The 14,748-nt window shown below is 37.1% G+C and overlaps 1 protein-coding gene across 2 annotated transcripts in view; it reads left to right on the plus strand.

Moving 5' to 3' along the window:
* The window catches only part of EPHX2 (epoxide hydrolase 2), a 3,146,492-nt gene extending 3,135,407 nt beyond the window's left edge, over positions 1–11,085 (plus strand). For both annotated transcript variants that reach the window (XM_044062350.1, XM_044062351.1), the window contains one exon: positions 10,457–11,085. In XM_044062350.1, coding sequence (XP_043918285.1) covers positions 10,457–10,541 — 85 coding nt within the window. In that variant the 3' untranslated portion in view covers positions 10,542–11,085. The remainder of the gene's footprint in view (positions 1–10,456) is intronic.
* Positions 11,086–14,748: the final 3,663 nt, after the last annotated feature.

Consider the following 14,748-nt stretch of genomic DNA (forward strand, 5'->3'; position numbering starts at 1 on the left):
GAAGCTTACAAACAGTCCTGGATACAGCAAATCTGTATCTGTATTCAACTAGTTACAGGGAAGGTGGGAGACAAGTGCAAGCATGGGCTTTTAAACCAGAAAGTTGAAAGGGATGGAAAAACGGCCCAAACAGCCAATAAACTACAATTTCTGGGCCAGAAACCACTTCTCTCATGGTAGATAGGCTACCTACTGCTTACCACTCCCACTGATAAGCTAGAAGGCTTCCTTCCAACACAGAAAGGCTTGGGGGCTCAGAAGATTACAAACAGTCCTGGATACAGCAATTCTGTATCTGGACTAGACTAGTTACAGGAAAGGCAGAAAACAAGCTTAAAACTTGTTTTAACTGAAAAGCAGCTAAAACAGCAATAAAAAGAATTCTAATGCAGTGCAAGCTAGCACACGAATGTGTAGCATTATTAAAGCAAATACAGTTTAAATAAATGCAATTAAATTAAAAAATGACTAAACAAGTGCAGAAGGCAGTAAATTAAGAAAAATATCAAGATGGAGGCACTTAGAGCATCAGAAAACAATTAAGCCAAGCAAAAGTTAAGACAGTGCAGAACTCTGAACAGTTAAAACTGCCAACGATATACTTATCAGCTCTATATTTCCAGATTGTTTGAGAAGCACCCTCAGTCAGAACACAAGGAGATTCTAGCAATGGTAGATTCTAGACATTTTTTTTCTTTTTCCTTGTGTAAAGTACAAAGGGAGAAAAGAGGAACAGAAGATAATTCAAGGTTAAGAAACTAAGTGGGTTGGCTTTCTCAAATGTTCTCTTTGTATTAGGTAGAATAAGCTAATGGCACTAGACTGGAAAGAGTGTCCCAGATCACATTTACAGTAGGGGTGGGCAACTGCAAAGCCATCAAGTATAAGAACAAGACATCAATAGGGAGGGAGGATGGGAAACTATGCTACAGCTACTAGCTACACTATGTAGGCAGAAAACACTACAGAAATGTTTGTCACAGCAGAAAAAACAGCAGTGAGCCACTAAATGAAAGTTTTAAACAGATAAAAGAGCAAGGAGACTCGAGCGAATGCTTTTAACTGCAAAAAAATCAGTTATATGATACACTCCTTTGGCAGGAAATCAGAACAAATAAACAGATGTTTAACAAATTTTGAAAATTTCCAGTTAATACCTATCACACAGTGAAACTAGCTAAAAAAGCTTTACAAACAGTGTGACAGTAAAAACCTTATTTATCAGGCCCTGTAAGGTAAATAGTTTTAGTACAACCATGCAGATTAGTTTATAGCAATAAAATACAGTAAAAGTATGCAGAAAACAATAAAAAGTGCTATAAATGGTTAGACTAAGCAATGACTAGTAAAATTATGCAAAAATCCCTAAGATACTTGTTATATATCACAGATCAGAGTTGTGGTCTGTGCTCCTCCTCCACTCAGCTCAGTGTTTGTAAACAGAAATCCTCTCAAAGTTAGGGCTTAAATAACACATCCTGGCATTTTTAGGTGTAAAAAAAATCACAATAAGGTCTGCTAATGGTAGAGGATTTGTGGAAGGCTTTATAGAAATGAACATGGAATAATTTGTTTCCTAGAAGTTTAATAGACAGTCAGTATTAAGGTATACTAGCTGATTACATTTGGGCCTTTTATACTTCTTGGGTCTGAAGAGGTTGATAAAAAGGTTTAGGAAATTGCATGAAACAGCAGTAATAGACAGGAACAGGATTAATAAGTGTTAACCAGTTTGTCAGTGCCATAAGGGGCATGTGGGAAGATATCAGTTCACACACACATATGTAAATATATATATATATATATATATATATATATATATATATATATATATATATATATATATTTATATACATATATAAATATATATGTGTATATATATGAATCTATGGGTCTACTTTATATGGCCGAAAGGCCATATTATCGACACTCAATTTACAGAGACCAAATGAATGACATCTTCATGCTCTTCATTTGAACGACATTTAACTGTCCCTGTTACAACTGCTGCTAATTTAACTGATTGACGTAGCTGCATATAAATATGGTGTGATAACTTTAAGAGCTTGTACTCGGTACCATGCTAAACACTGTGATCTTAATGATACTGCTTATGGAGTAGTTGGAAATGTTTATAGCAGTGTGGTCTCACAAAGAAACAAGGAGATGCTTGAGATGGAAGGCTATTTATATTATTTAGAACGTTGTAGAGGTAATAAGAAATATTGGGGATATAAGTACAAAAAAAATCACTAAAATGTAATGGGAGAGCCATAATGAATATAGTTAGAGATGGTGAAAAGCTGGTTAAGTCTGTAGCGCATCACCACTGTGGTGATCCCGGGGAAGTTCAGAGGTATACTGTGTGTCATGATGTCAAGCTTTGAGCCCAGTCACTCACCTGGTTTATTAGTTGAAGACACTATGGTGTCAGCTTTGTTAGATACTGTATACAGTATTCCTTACAGGAAAGCCCTTTTACAACAGATAGGTAGGGTGAGAAGATGAGCCAACATTATGGAATGCGCATCTGAAGTAACACTTCAAGATATTGATGTAAATGATTTTCCCCTTAAATCAGGTACATTTGTGCACAAATGTGTATGTGATGCTTCTGTAGATAATACAGTGCTGGTCTTTACAACTGTGAATTACCTTTTTGACATGAGCAGGGCTACCATTTGGATAATGGATGGCATTCTTTTTCATAAAGGTGTAATTTGCCATCAACTATGTAGTGTACTTTGTCTAGTTAAATATGGGTCCTACAGTAAGGCTGTACCATTGCTATTTGCACTCATGAGTAAAAAGTCATTGAAATCATGTAATATTCTGTGGCACTGTGTGTTCTGCTGGTTGTCTGAACATGACTTTGAAAGTGAAGTACGTTATATTGTATGTGACTTCAAGACTGCAGTTGTGAAGAGCATAAGACTCCATGTTCCAGGTGTAGTGTCAAAGGGATGTCTGTTTCATTTTGGCAAGAATCTTTGACATAAAGTGCAGGCATTGGGAATAGCATCTCTCTATAACATGAGTTTTCAAACATCAATTAAATGTTTAGCTGCACTAGCTTTCCTGAAAGAGTCTGACGTTGTTAATACATTTCAGTTACTTAAGGACATATTCCCAACTGAAGGACAAAAATTACTCAAATACTTTTCTGACTGGTACTTGCATGGGAGACTTAGAAAGTTTAATACTCGTACAGCTACATCAGTCTGATTTCTAACCCTGTTTCCAATATCCTTTTGGAATGTATCTGATTTGCATTAATTATTTTTGCCACGCACTCAGAATTCAGTAGAGGCGTGGCATAGGAGGTTCAAATGTTTATTGGGAAGTAGGGTGACTGATTTATCTGTGCTGATGCGTGCCCTGGCTAGGGAGCAGGATAGGGTAGATGAACTCCTTGTAAGGATGGCTACTGGATTTCCTCCCTCATCAAAGAAAAGGAAGCTCCTACAAAGATATGCGCAGTTTCAGGCTATGCTTCTGAATAAGGAAGCATATTATACTCTTTACTCTTAAATTTGGATACTGCGGTAGTGGTGCTGCGGTAGCATTGTTGCCTCACAGTAAGACGTTGTCCTATTCGATTCTCAGCTAGAGCATCTTGTGTGTGGAGACATGCATGAATGGGTGTACCTTCGTTAAAGGTTGTACGTCAGGGCTGACAACTCGGCACGTAAAATTTACTGCCAATCATTAGTGGACCGGAGTTCCTCTGTGGCGACCCCTAACTGGAAAAAGCCGAAAGACACAACAACTCTTAAATTTGTACAAGCTATTGCGAAGCTACTGAAGATGTAAGTCAGCTAAGAGTTCTTTGCAGTAGTAAATCTGCTGTTGTTGGATTACATTTGTTCTAGTAATTATTGGGTTGATGTGCAATACACACTTCTGTGGAGTTTTTCTTTTGTTGTAATATGTGATAAAATAGTGCTGAAAGCATGAGGTGATTTGACACATAGTGTACCGAGTGTATGTTCCTATCAGGATTGTATAGATGACAGTTGTACTGGTGACGGAAAAGATGTGCATTGTGTTTTGCAAGTTGGCACAATATACTTGTACGGGAATTTGTTTCATATGCTGATTTTTACATTTGAGTGCATTATTATTAGTTTACATTACTTATGGCACTGTTGCTGCTGATTTTGTTTGAATATATTTAAGCGACGTAATAATTTGGGATGTTGGACCAGCACTTATGTACGTATATGGGATATCAAGGATTATGTGCCGTGCGTTACTCTTGTGTCGGTGATTTGAGAGTTGGCCGTTTGGTAGTTGCACATATGAAAGTTGTATGAAGTGTTGGTGTTCTGCAATGTCGTTCATTTGGTCTCGGTAAAATGAGTGCTAGTAATATGGCCGTTCAGCCATATAAAGTAGACCCTTATGTATATATATATATATATATATATATATATATATATATATATATATATATATATATATATATATATATATACATATATATATATATATATATATATATATATATATATATATATATATATATATATATATATATATATATATATATATATATATATATATATATATATATATATATATACACACATATATATATATATATATATATATAAGGCTGGATAAATGAATGGCTGGTTAATCAGAGAAAGTATACAAAATAGCATTTATGGTTATAAATCAGCTAGAATAGCAGGATTTGTGTTAGTATGCATTGTTCTATTGAATATAAACCCGAAAACTCAAATGTATGTCATTATTTAGCCTAGAGGAGGCAGAAGTGTTGTTCTTCTCTGTTGTCTTTTGCTAGGGTTATGGCAGAAATTTGATGGCCAGTTAAAGAGAGGCTGGATAAGAGGGAGTCTACTGTAAATATTTAAACAAACCTACACACACACACACACACACACACACACACACACACACACACACACACACACACACACACACACACACACACACACACACGCACAGATGCATATACACATATATGCATATAAAAAGATAGAGAAAGAAAGTGGGACAGTGGCATCCATGCACAGAGACTTGGAAAGGAACCAAACAGTCATCCCAGAGTATCTATGCAATCAGTATTCAGCAGGGCAAAGGGAGGTTGGTTTGTAAAGGACTTCAGCCATTTCAATGGTGGTGGTATCAAAAGTAATGTGTCAGTTTGCTGAATGGCTTTACACTAAATGCCATTCAGTCATTATGTAATGACAAAAGAATTTCAGCAATAATACAGGGTTTACTTTTCCCCACCGTTGGGTAACTATATCCAGCAACAATGGACCAGGCCATTAGCTGGTAGATAGGAGCTTAAACCTCTGCACACCAACCTCCAACTGGTAAACAGGTTAATTTTTTTCTACAGATGGACTGTATGGATATATATATATATATATATATATATATATATATATATATATATATATATATATATATATGCACACACACACACACACACACACACACACACACACACACACACACATATATTAGTTCATTCTCCAAACGGTAAGGATATAGTGAAGTTAAAAAGGATTAAAGATTGCTTGGGGTGTACACACCAAACAGGACCATCACCACTTGAGGAAAAGACACTTAGAACAAGGTAAGTAGAAGACAGAGCAGGACTCTGTTTACCCTTGCTCCTTGTGTGGCCATGGCAACAGAGGTTAACAGATAGGGCTCAGAAAAACTCCAAGGCTTGCACAGGATATTTAGAGGGAATGCATGGTTAAAGTATGATTAGAAATTCAGGAAGATTAATGTGACATTTAAATAGCTGAGAAGGAACATGAAGCATTAAGTTCTTTGGATGAGTATTATGATTGATAGGGATCAACCATGGTAATCTATTGAGGTCCCAATGCTGGCATGTAATGGTGGGCTTTTAATGCACACAGGTGAAGACAGCCAGCATGTTGTTTTGCATACATATGCTCCCACAGTAGTTACCTAAACCCTGTGACTAGCTGTTTCAAAAAAGTGGGCCAGGAATCCCAGGAGAGAGGGATGTACTGTCAAAATGAAGGCACTTTCCACTTTCTCTGGTTTGACAGCTGAAATTCAAGGTAGGGGTTGGGGGACTTTTGGAGTAGGGGCCATGCACATGGCATGTGAAGACAACCTTCCACTGGGAATATGCAAACATACACTAGTGAAATGGTAGGTTTAAGCAAGGCAATAGCAACAATATTCTAACTTACAGCTGGTGCATATTTTAATGGAATGATTTAAGACTTTTATCACATTTGGGAATGAAGTATCCCATGGAAGTGGTCCAGCAACAAATTTGGCATCAGCCACAGATAGGGTTGAGGTGTCTTGGAATTTCATGAACAGAGAGATACTAGCAGGTAGTCTAGCAGGGCCAATTGAGACATTACCCCCTTCAGCCCTTAAAGATACCCCTGTTGGGCATAATACCCAAGAAACATTTGGAGTAATTCCAGCTGGTCCGTTATCTGTCATACCCTAAAGCCAAATTGGTGATTTATGAGACTGACAAGAATTAGCCAGGTTGCAGTACACATCATTAGATAATGCAACCAACATTATTAATAAAACAAAAGATCTGTGGTTAGCAAAACAAGAAACTGAGGCTGCTTTTCACATCTTGCCTATTCAACCATGTTTTTTATGTTGCAAACATGTGACTTAAAGAAAATTACTTTTTTGATAATGCCATGCCCATGGAGTGTGTGACTGCTTGTGCTGCATTTTTTTTTGCCACTTTATCCTCTGCACTGCCTATTGGCCACCTATTCCACTCTATCACTTGGTTCATTTATTCCTATTAAGGGGGGGTGGGGAGTTGCTATTTCATCCATAGTTCCCAAGGCATGCTGAGGTAGTATTCTCCTAAGAGGTTGCACAATGGACATAGCACAGAGCTATAACTCATTTCTGAGGCTGGCATAAGCTTACACTGACACCACTTTTTGGAATGAGCACAATATATATGCTGTTCAGGTCAAGACATAGTAAACTAGTGCACAATGGGCATTCTGGGAACATACCCCCCCAACAACAAGCGAGGTCAGTAGGCACAGTAATTTCACCCACTTTCTCTATTGCCATGTCCAGCCCAAGCCTCTGATTGAGCATTGGTCATTTAGGAGGTTATGGCTTTATGCTTGTATTGCAGTAATGTTCCTTGCATGTGCTATTTGTAAGAAGTTCAGTATAGCCATGCATTCTTTGGGAGGAAGGAAGCCAGAGAGGAACAGTAGTATACTATATGGATTTCATTTTTTTATTACTGGACAAGAGGGAGAACAAATGAGGAAACTGTAGTGTCATTTGAGCAGTTGTTCAAGGAGCTAGGTGCTCCAGATAAACTGAATGACCCAGTTAAAACCTTATCCTTTCTGGCTTTTAGATTGATTCATAGATCTAAACATTTAGATTTCCCATTGTTAAGCTGGAAGCATAGAGTGGTCAAATCGACAGGTAAGAAGAAAGACAGACCAAACTCCGAACCAGCACGAAAAACAGTATCCAAAAACACCAAAGATAGCAGTCACTCAAACACTCGGACCAAAAGTGGGAAAAGAACCTTCACGTACAATAGTGCCGTATATGGGATATCAAGGATTATGATAAAATAGATTAAATACAGGATGTATTTAAACATTCACTCAGTGAAATGGAGTAGTTCTGAAGAAGTCTTAGTGCATAAGACGAAACCTAGGTTAACTATTGTGGTCGTGTACTGGTTGTTCGTATTTAACTATTGTGGTCGTGTACTGGTTGTTCGTATTTTAATAAAGTGGACGGCACTATTGTACGTGAAGGTTCTTTTCCCACTTTTGGTCCGAGTGTTTGAGTGACTGCTATCTTTGGTGTTTTTGGAAGAAGAAAGACAGAATTGGTGAGGTAATATTACTATTGGGTCTGCCAAACTTTTCATGTAGATCTTTTGTACTGGGGGTGGGGGGTATGTACTAGATCATTATGTAGTCTGTTGAAATGAGAGTTGGAGTACCACAGGCTTAGAATCACCAGGATAGTCTGAGCTAAGATGCTGACCTGGTCTGAGATCCTCCAGCACCACAACAAAATACATTTGTTTTGGTAAGATTACTGGTTGGACAAATAAGTCTCAGGCTGTGGACTGACACATCAAGGGCATAGGCATGTGGATCTATTGTTAGGGTAAATGGCATGCAGAACCCTAGCCTGAAGTTTGGGTACAGTCAGGTATAGTTAAAGATATTGCATTTGTACAGTTGATGCCCACATTATTGGCATTGGTGGTTTATCCACTATAGTTGGCCATTAAAAGGATAGGTTTTGCACCAATAAACATGTAGTTGAGAATTAACTGAAGAACAAGTTGGTAAAATACAAAATGTTGCAAGCACATTTAAAGAGCTCATTGCTTCAGTGTTTGAATATCAACAGGTCTTTTTTCTTCCAGGTGTTGTCCAGAAACTGTTAATGACATAGCTTACAGTCCATTACTCTTAGATCTAGAAGCAGAACATCTCCAAATGTGCACTGCAGGAGAAATAACTAATTGGTGGTAGCAGACAGCTGAAATGATTGAGAAATCATGGTCCATAGCATTAGTTGAATATATAGTGCAGCATGCAGGTAATTTCTGAGCTTCATAAAAATGCTTAGTCCAGAAGAATAAATATTGTATCCTTACATGTCCTAGTGAAGCAGTTGGAGGTTAGATGGCAAGTGAATATGTTCAAACTGTAATGGTGCAACTACAAACATTAAACTTATTATGCAAAACTTTAGTTTATAGATATTAACCAACAAGTTCAGAAGTGAGCAGTATTCTAATGAGCTTGACCAGGATGTAGGCCTATTGGACAGGAAATACAGCCAAAACTTGTGGAGGGATTACAAAGAAATCAGTTCCATGTGTTAAATTTCTGCAGTGTTGGCTACCCACATTATATTTCTGCATCATGGATCATTTGGAACAAGTGAACTTTTAGTTAGCCAAAGAGCTTGGGCATTCCAGCCACTAAGTTGGGTGTACATAGTAGTCAGCAAGGATGCAGTCCTCATATGCCTGAATGGCCAAAGTTTAACCAGTTTGGCAAAGGGCAATGTGCAATACCTGAAAAAGAATGCAAGACACTTAAGTACCAAGTCAGGTTTGAGAATACATTATATCAACTGCATATAAAGCTGGAAGGGTCTTTACCAGTCTTTTATCTGTGTATGAATTGATCCCAGTGGATAGGCTGGTGAAGAAAGTATTAAGACTATTTGGGACATCAACCCAACACATTTTTCTAATATATTCATTGAGAATTTGCAGGAGCTTAGTTATAAAGAGACAGGGTTCCACAATGTGACTTGTTAAAAAAGTCGGTAGATGGTCATCAAAAGATCACTTATGCTATGTCAGACAAAAAAAAAGGAAAATTCAGAGCAGATATTTGAAGTGGAGGCAGGAGACCAGAAGCTTCTACCAGTTACTAGCAACTTTTATCATTTTGCAGGTCCTACAACAGTCTGGTTATTCATTATCTTGATACTATACTTAACAGAAATGAAGTCTAAAATGCATCCAGGAGAGAAGTAGATGGGCATGGATATAAACAAGTGGTGTCTTCACTTCAAAGGACAACACATGAGATGGCTCATCTAAGACCTGCAGTGAATTAAATAATGAGGAAAGAAGGCCAGTAGATAATTCTGTTATTGCATTTTAGAAAGAATGATACTGGTGCAATTTCTAAGTGATATTTGTTCCAAATGATGTGCAAGGGTACAGCACTGATGCAGCCACAGTTTTCACAAATGATTGTAGTTCGCTCTGTGGTGTTTGTCCTGAGTAGTATGGATATATGAGTCAGCCTAGACATTCAAGTTTTGTACAGGGGGTTGTGAGTTCCAGAATGGGAAGACAGGCACTGATGGAGGAGGATTCCTAGTACTACAATGCCCAGATTTAGAGGACAACAATCAGCCTGTTTCTAAACTGAGAACTCTCAGATGAAGATTTAAAATTTTCATTTTACAGTGCAGATTTATTTTGCGGGAGTTTTTATCAAGACTTCTGAACCTTATTAAAACTGTGAATATAAATGTGTCAAAATGTGAATACTGTCAAATTTGGATGTGTATATATTTTAGTGTAGCATGTGTAAGTTTCATCAAATGTCATTTTGAGTAAGTGTAGTTGTGTTTAATTTTTGTCAGAATGAGGAAGCAGAATTGTGGAAGACAAGTTTTTTTCTTAATCTAATGCCAAAAGGTTTGGATATACATAGTTTAAGATAATAATGACATTCTTAAATTGCACCAACACAGTTACTTTTATGGCATGTTTTTTTTTAAATGCCAATTTCATAATATAGAGTATTGTGTTTATACTGTGACAGATTTGACAGGAATTCTCAGATGATGTGTCATATACTCACATTGCTGCTTTTACTGAATTTATTTGTTGGCTTAGTAATTAATGTTTTTCCCACAGGCCAGCAGAGCTGAATGAAATCCTAATCAAGTGGTTGAAGGAAGTTCACCAGAAGTCTTCCATCCAGATTAACTCCAACTTGTAATGACTTGCTATGTTATATTCTAGATCTTCTAGATTAATTACTGAAGGAAAGAAAAGTCTCTGGATGGAGCAATGTGACGGTTAATTCCTTATGGATGTTCACTGCTTACCAATCTTAATTCTAGACGTGAATACTTTGTATGATATCTACCTATGTATTGTTAGCAATGTTGATTTAAAGATAATTAAAACTCACTTTCATAGTAACTGCCGTATCTATATATTCTACTGTGTAAGCCCCTCTTTACAGATATGCTTTTATTTGGTTTATTCTGCTAAGTAAAGCTTCTTGTTTGATGCTTCTGCAACATTAAGATGCAGCGATGATTGATTTAAGTTGGTATCTAATTCTTTTCTTATGGTTTGAATACATTATAATAATCTTGCATGTACTTAAAATAATACTACTACTACTGGTACCATTTTTCATGTATAATATAAAATGGCAGTTATAAAGCTTTGACTGGCTGTATTCACAGCAAAATGCCGACTGTCAGATATTTAATAATTTTCAATAAATCAGCAACTTTTCACTCTGAGCTTCACATCTTTCAGTGACTTGACTTTTCTGTTAATTCATTTTGGTAACTAACTGATTTTTCACCTTCAGTCTTTGCACCTCTTTTGTAGAGATGCATAAAAGCTTTATGAAACAAGATAAAAAAAATCTGCAAATAACAAAGCCCTGGCCACTGTCGCAAGTAGTATTTAAACTTTGAACAAGCATTTTACAAAAAATAGAAGCATCATGGTCAGTTATTCTGAATGTATGTTTTTTTTTTATTTTTTTAATGAGGGTGTGGATAGATTAACTGAAATACTAGACGTAGCCATCTGAAAAGAAATGACCGCTATCTGCACTTCATTCTAAGTGAAACAGAGTACATCACCAGAAAATGTCCAATATTTGTGTGAAGCAACTGATGAGAGATGCAATATCCCTGAAATGATAAAAAATATTTATTAAACTGTTGTGGATGAAGAAACACCTTAACATTACACAGATGACCAAAATTTATAGACACAGAATTTTGCTTTTCATGTTCTACATTTTAATAGATGGTAATGTTTAACAAAGTTTTGTCCTACTCATAAGATGTGGAAGATATTTGGACATGAATAGCTTTATATATGTGTTTCATAATAGCAACATGTACTACTTTTGTATGACAAAAACACATTTTGTTTTCCATTTCTGTTTGTTATTCCAGAGAGCAGTGATTTAAAAGAAAAAAATAGTTGTTACAAGAAAACACCAAGTATACAGGAAGAAAAAAAGTCAGAGGCATCCCTTGCTAAATACTTTCTTTTTACCCAGCTGTGTATCGAAGAAAGCTAAAAACCATACGATTCATATAATCTGAGTTCAACTAGTGCAGAGGTGTCCAACCTTTTTGGCTCAAGGACCACTTGCCATACTTGGCAAGGTATTTGTGTGGGGGGCAATTACCATGTTTAAGATTATCTATCCATTCAAAACAGGTTGTTATAGGACATACTGAGGACCAGATACAATGCCAAAGTGGCCTGGATTGTGGCCCCAGGGCCACCTGTTGGACATCCCTGAGCTTGTGGCTTACATGCATGAGTAATCAGGCAGGAAGGATGGGGTGAGCAGTATGTGCAGCTCTCCCATCTTAGGGACAGTGAAGCAGCTAGTCCTGCTGCTTGTGCTGACATCCAGTGTAGTCTGGAGACACTATAGTGTATAAGGAAAAAGCTGTCAGCTATTAGAATCAGATGGGCAGCATTAGCTAGAGTTGTGGCCAGACTTGTCTTGTAATGCATATATGTGGAACCCAGGATTTCACAGAGTCCTGCCAGACCACTGTACAGCTGGGCATTTAGGTGCACTTAAAAACATTCCCTAATGGTTACCTGGATAATGACTTCCAATGGCCATATCTCATGCAATAGGTGAATTAATTAGCCAGTTGTCTCTCACCATATTTGGGGAAATATGAGTCAGTAGATCACGTGAAAGTTCATGCTGGCAGATAGGTTGAGGAAGGGGCAAAAGATGAATTAATAAGAATAATTTTCTCTTCAGGAAAAGGTGGTTGTATACTCCTTTTTTTTCAAATAACAGCACTGTTGGTTATCATGCATTTTCAGTTATAGTTAGATTTGCTACAGGGTCAGTTCTATGATTTTTATTCTTTCCTTGACATAAGTACTCCAAAGCTGTATCCCATGTTAAGTGAGGTCCTTTTTTAACATGACACTATATTCATTGTGGCCTAAAACATGCTAGAGAAAGCTGTTATGTACATTATACTGGGAAATGTTATTTTTTAAATAACTAATAAGAGAACTTGTAAACATGGTACAATGAATAAAACATGGGCACATTGGTGTAGTAAAATTCTTCTTACTGATTTTACTGCTTCCAATGTTAATGCTGTCTATGTAATATGAAGACTTAGCTTCTGCGAAAAGTACATTTTGCTTGTCTGCTTTATTCCAGCAAAGCTAATGTTTATAATTTAAGTCAGAGGTCTGAAACGATACACTGGAAATGAAGAACCCAGTAATTAGGATGTCAGATGGCATCTTCTCTATGGATATTTTGAATTAAACAACTTAAGATGATGGCTCCATATGTTTCTGTCACATCAGCTATTGAAGAAAAATGCATCGCATAATTTCAACCTTTGTACTCCCACTCTTACATATTTTTACTTTGCACTTGCAATTTACTTCAACCACTGATTTGTGCATGTAACTGTGAACATTCTAAATAAATACATTAGTAATTCTCTCATTCTGGAAAACATGCAACTTCATTTTATTTAGTTTAATTAGGTGTCTAGGAAATAAATTAGGAACAGATAAGTTGACATGATGCACCATCATCCCTGTATTAGTATAGTATAGTATGATTAACCAAATCCTGTTTCACTGTTTTTGATAATCTAGTTTATCAAAATTTTACTTTATAGGTTCATAGGTTAATAGGTGTTTACTAGGCTAACGGCCAGAAGGATCTTTTTAAGCCTAGCCATGCATCCCAAATCTCTGACAAGTTCTGGTATGCTTGTTAAGTGTAACCATGGGCTTGGGAGGTGAAACATTTATAAACAGGGACCTGGGAGATGAATCATTTACAGTCTACTTGTGTCTGATAGGGACATAGGTACCAAAACAAGGATGAATTTCTTGTTCCACATCCAATTATCCAAATTACACTTGAATTGGGTTTGGGAGGAATTCTGCTTCACATGGATGAAGAGCCTGTTTCAGAGATGATGTAATTTCAGGAATAAATACCTGTCTGTCCAGCAGGTCCTGTTTATATCACAGGCAAGGTTTAAGTATTTAGAATGGGTACTTCTTGTGCTGTTTGTTTTGCGGATATACAAGAGGCCCATCAAAGTATGGTCTGATAATGCCATGTATGCCAGGCATTGATCTCTCAACAGTCTGTAGGGGACAGAATACAAGGATCTGGCCTTGAGGCAGTCTGCATAGGACATGTTATTTATGCCCCGTATTCTTTTAGTCAGGAACCTCTGTGGATGTTCCAAGTGCTGGATATGCCTGGTTAGCAATAAGTAGGAATCACAGATATGTGGAGGAAAAAGAAGTGAGTATTGTCTGAGCCCTTTGAAGGACTGAATAAAAAGAAGAATGCATTAAAAGTTGTGTGTTTTGTAGCAGGATTTTTATATTTCTGAATTGATTGCATATTCTTATAACCATCCATTTACCATTATCAGGTGTAGTCTTAAACAACAAAATGACTGACTGTTAATGCCTGAAATACATACTCACTGAAAAAGGAGTGAATGCATCAACACAGTCAAAAGGCAGAGTTCATTTTTTTCCCTCACAGATTAAAATTTAACTCGGCCAGTGTGGTTAATTGCGAGTGAGCTGTAAACATTTCAGGGGCAGACAATGTGGCTAATTAGGTGTATCCATACCCCTATACTGCAATATTAGCATGCAGCTTCACCTATGAGATCCGTCTTTGCCCTATTGCCACTTTGAGGGGTATACAGTAGCATCAGCAGTAGAACAGTGAATTAGACTTACTTTGTTTGTTTGTGTCTTTCGGAACTCCGGTCCGCTAATGATTGGCAGTTGATTTTTACGTACCGGCTTGCCAGGCCTGACGCACAACTTTCAACGAAGATACGCCCATTCATGCATGTCTCCACGCAGAAGACGCTCTAGCTGAGAATCGAACTGGACAACGTTTTACT

The sequence above is a fragment of the Protopterus annectens genome, chromosome 2.part1 (genome assembly GCF_019279795.1).
Source record: "Protopterus annectens isolate FY-2018-M chromosome 2.part1, PAN1.0, whole genome shotgun sequence".
In the NCBI taxonomy this organism is placed as follows: domain Eukaryota; kingdom Metazoa; phylum Chordata; order Ceratodontiformes; family Protopteridae; genus Protopterus; species Protopterus annectens.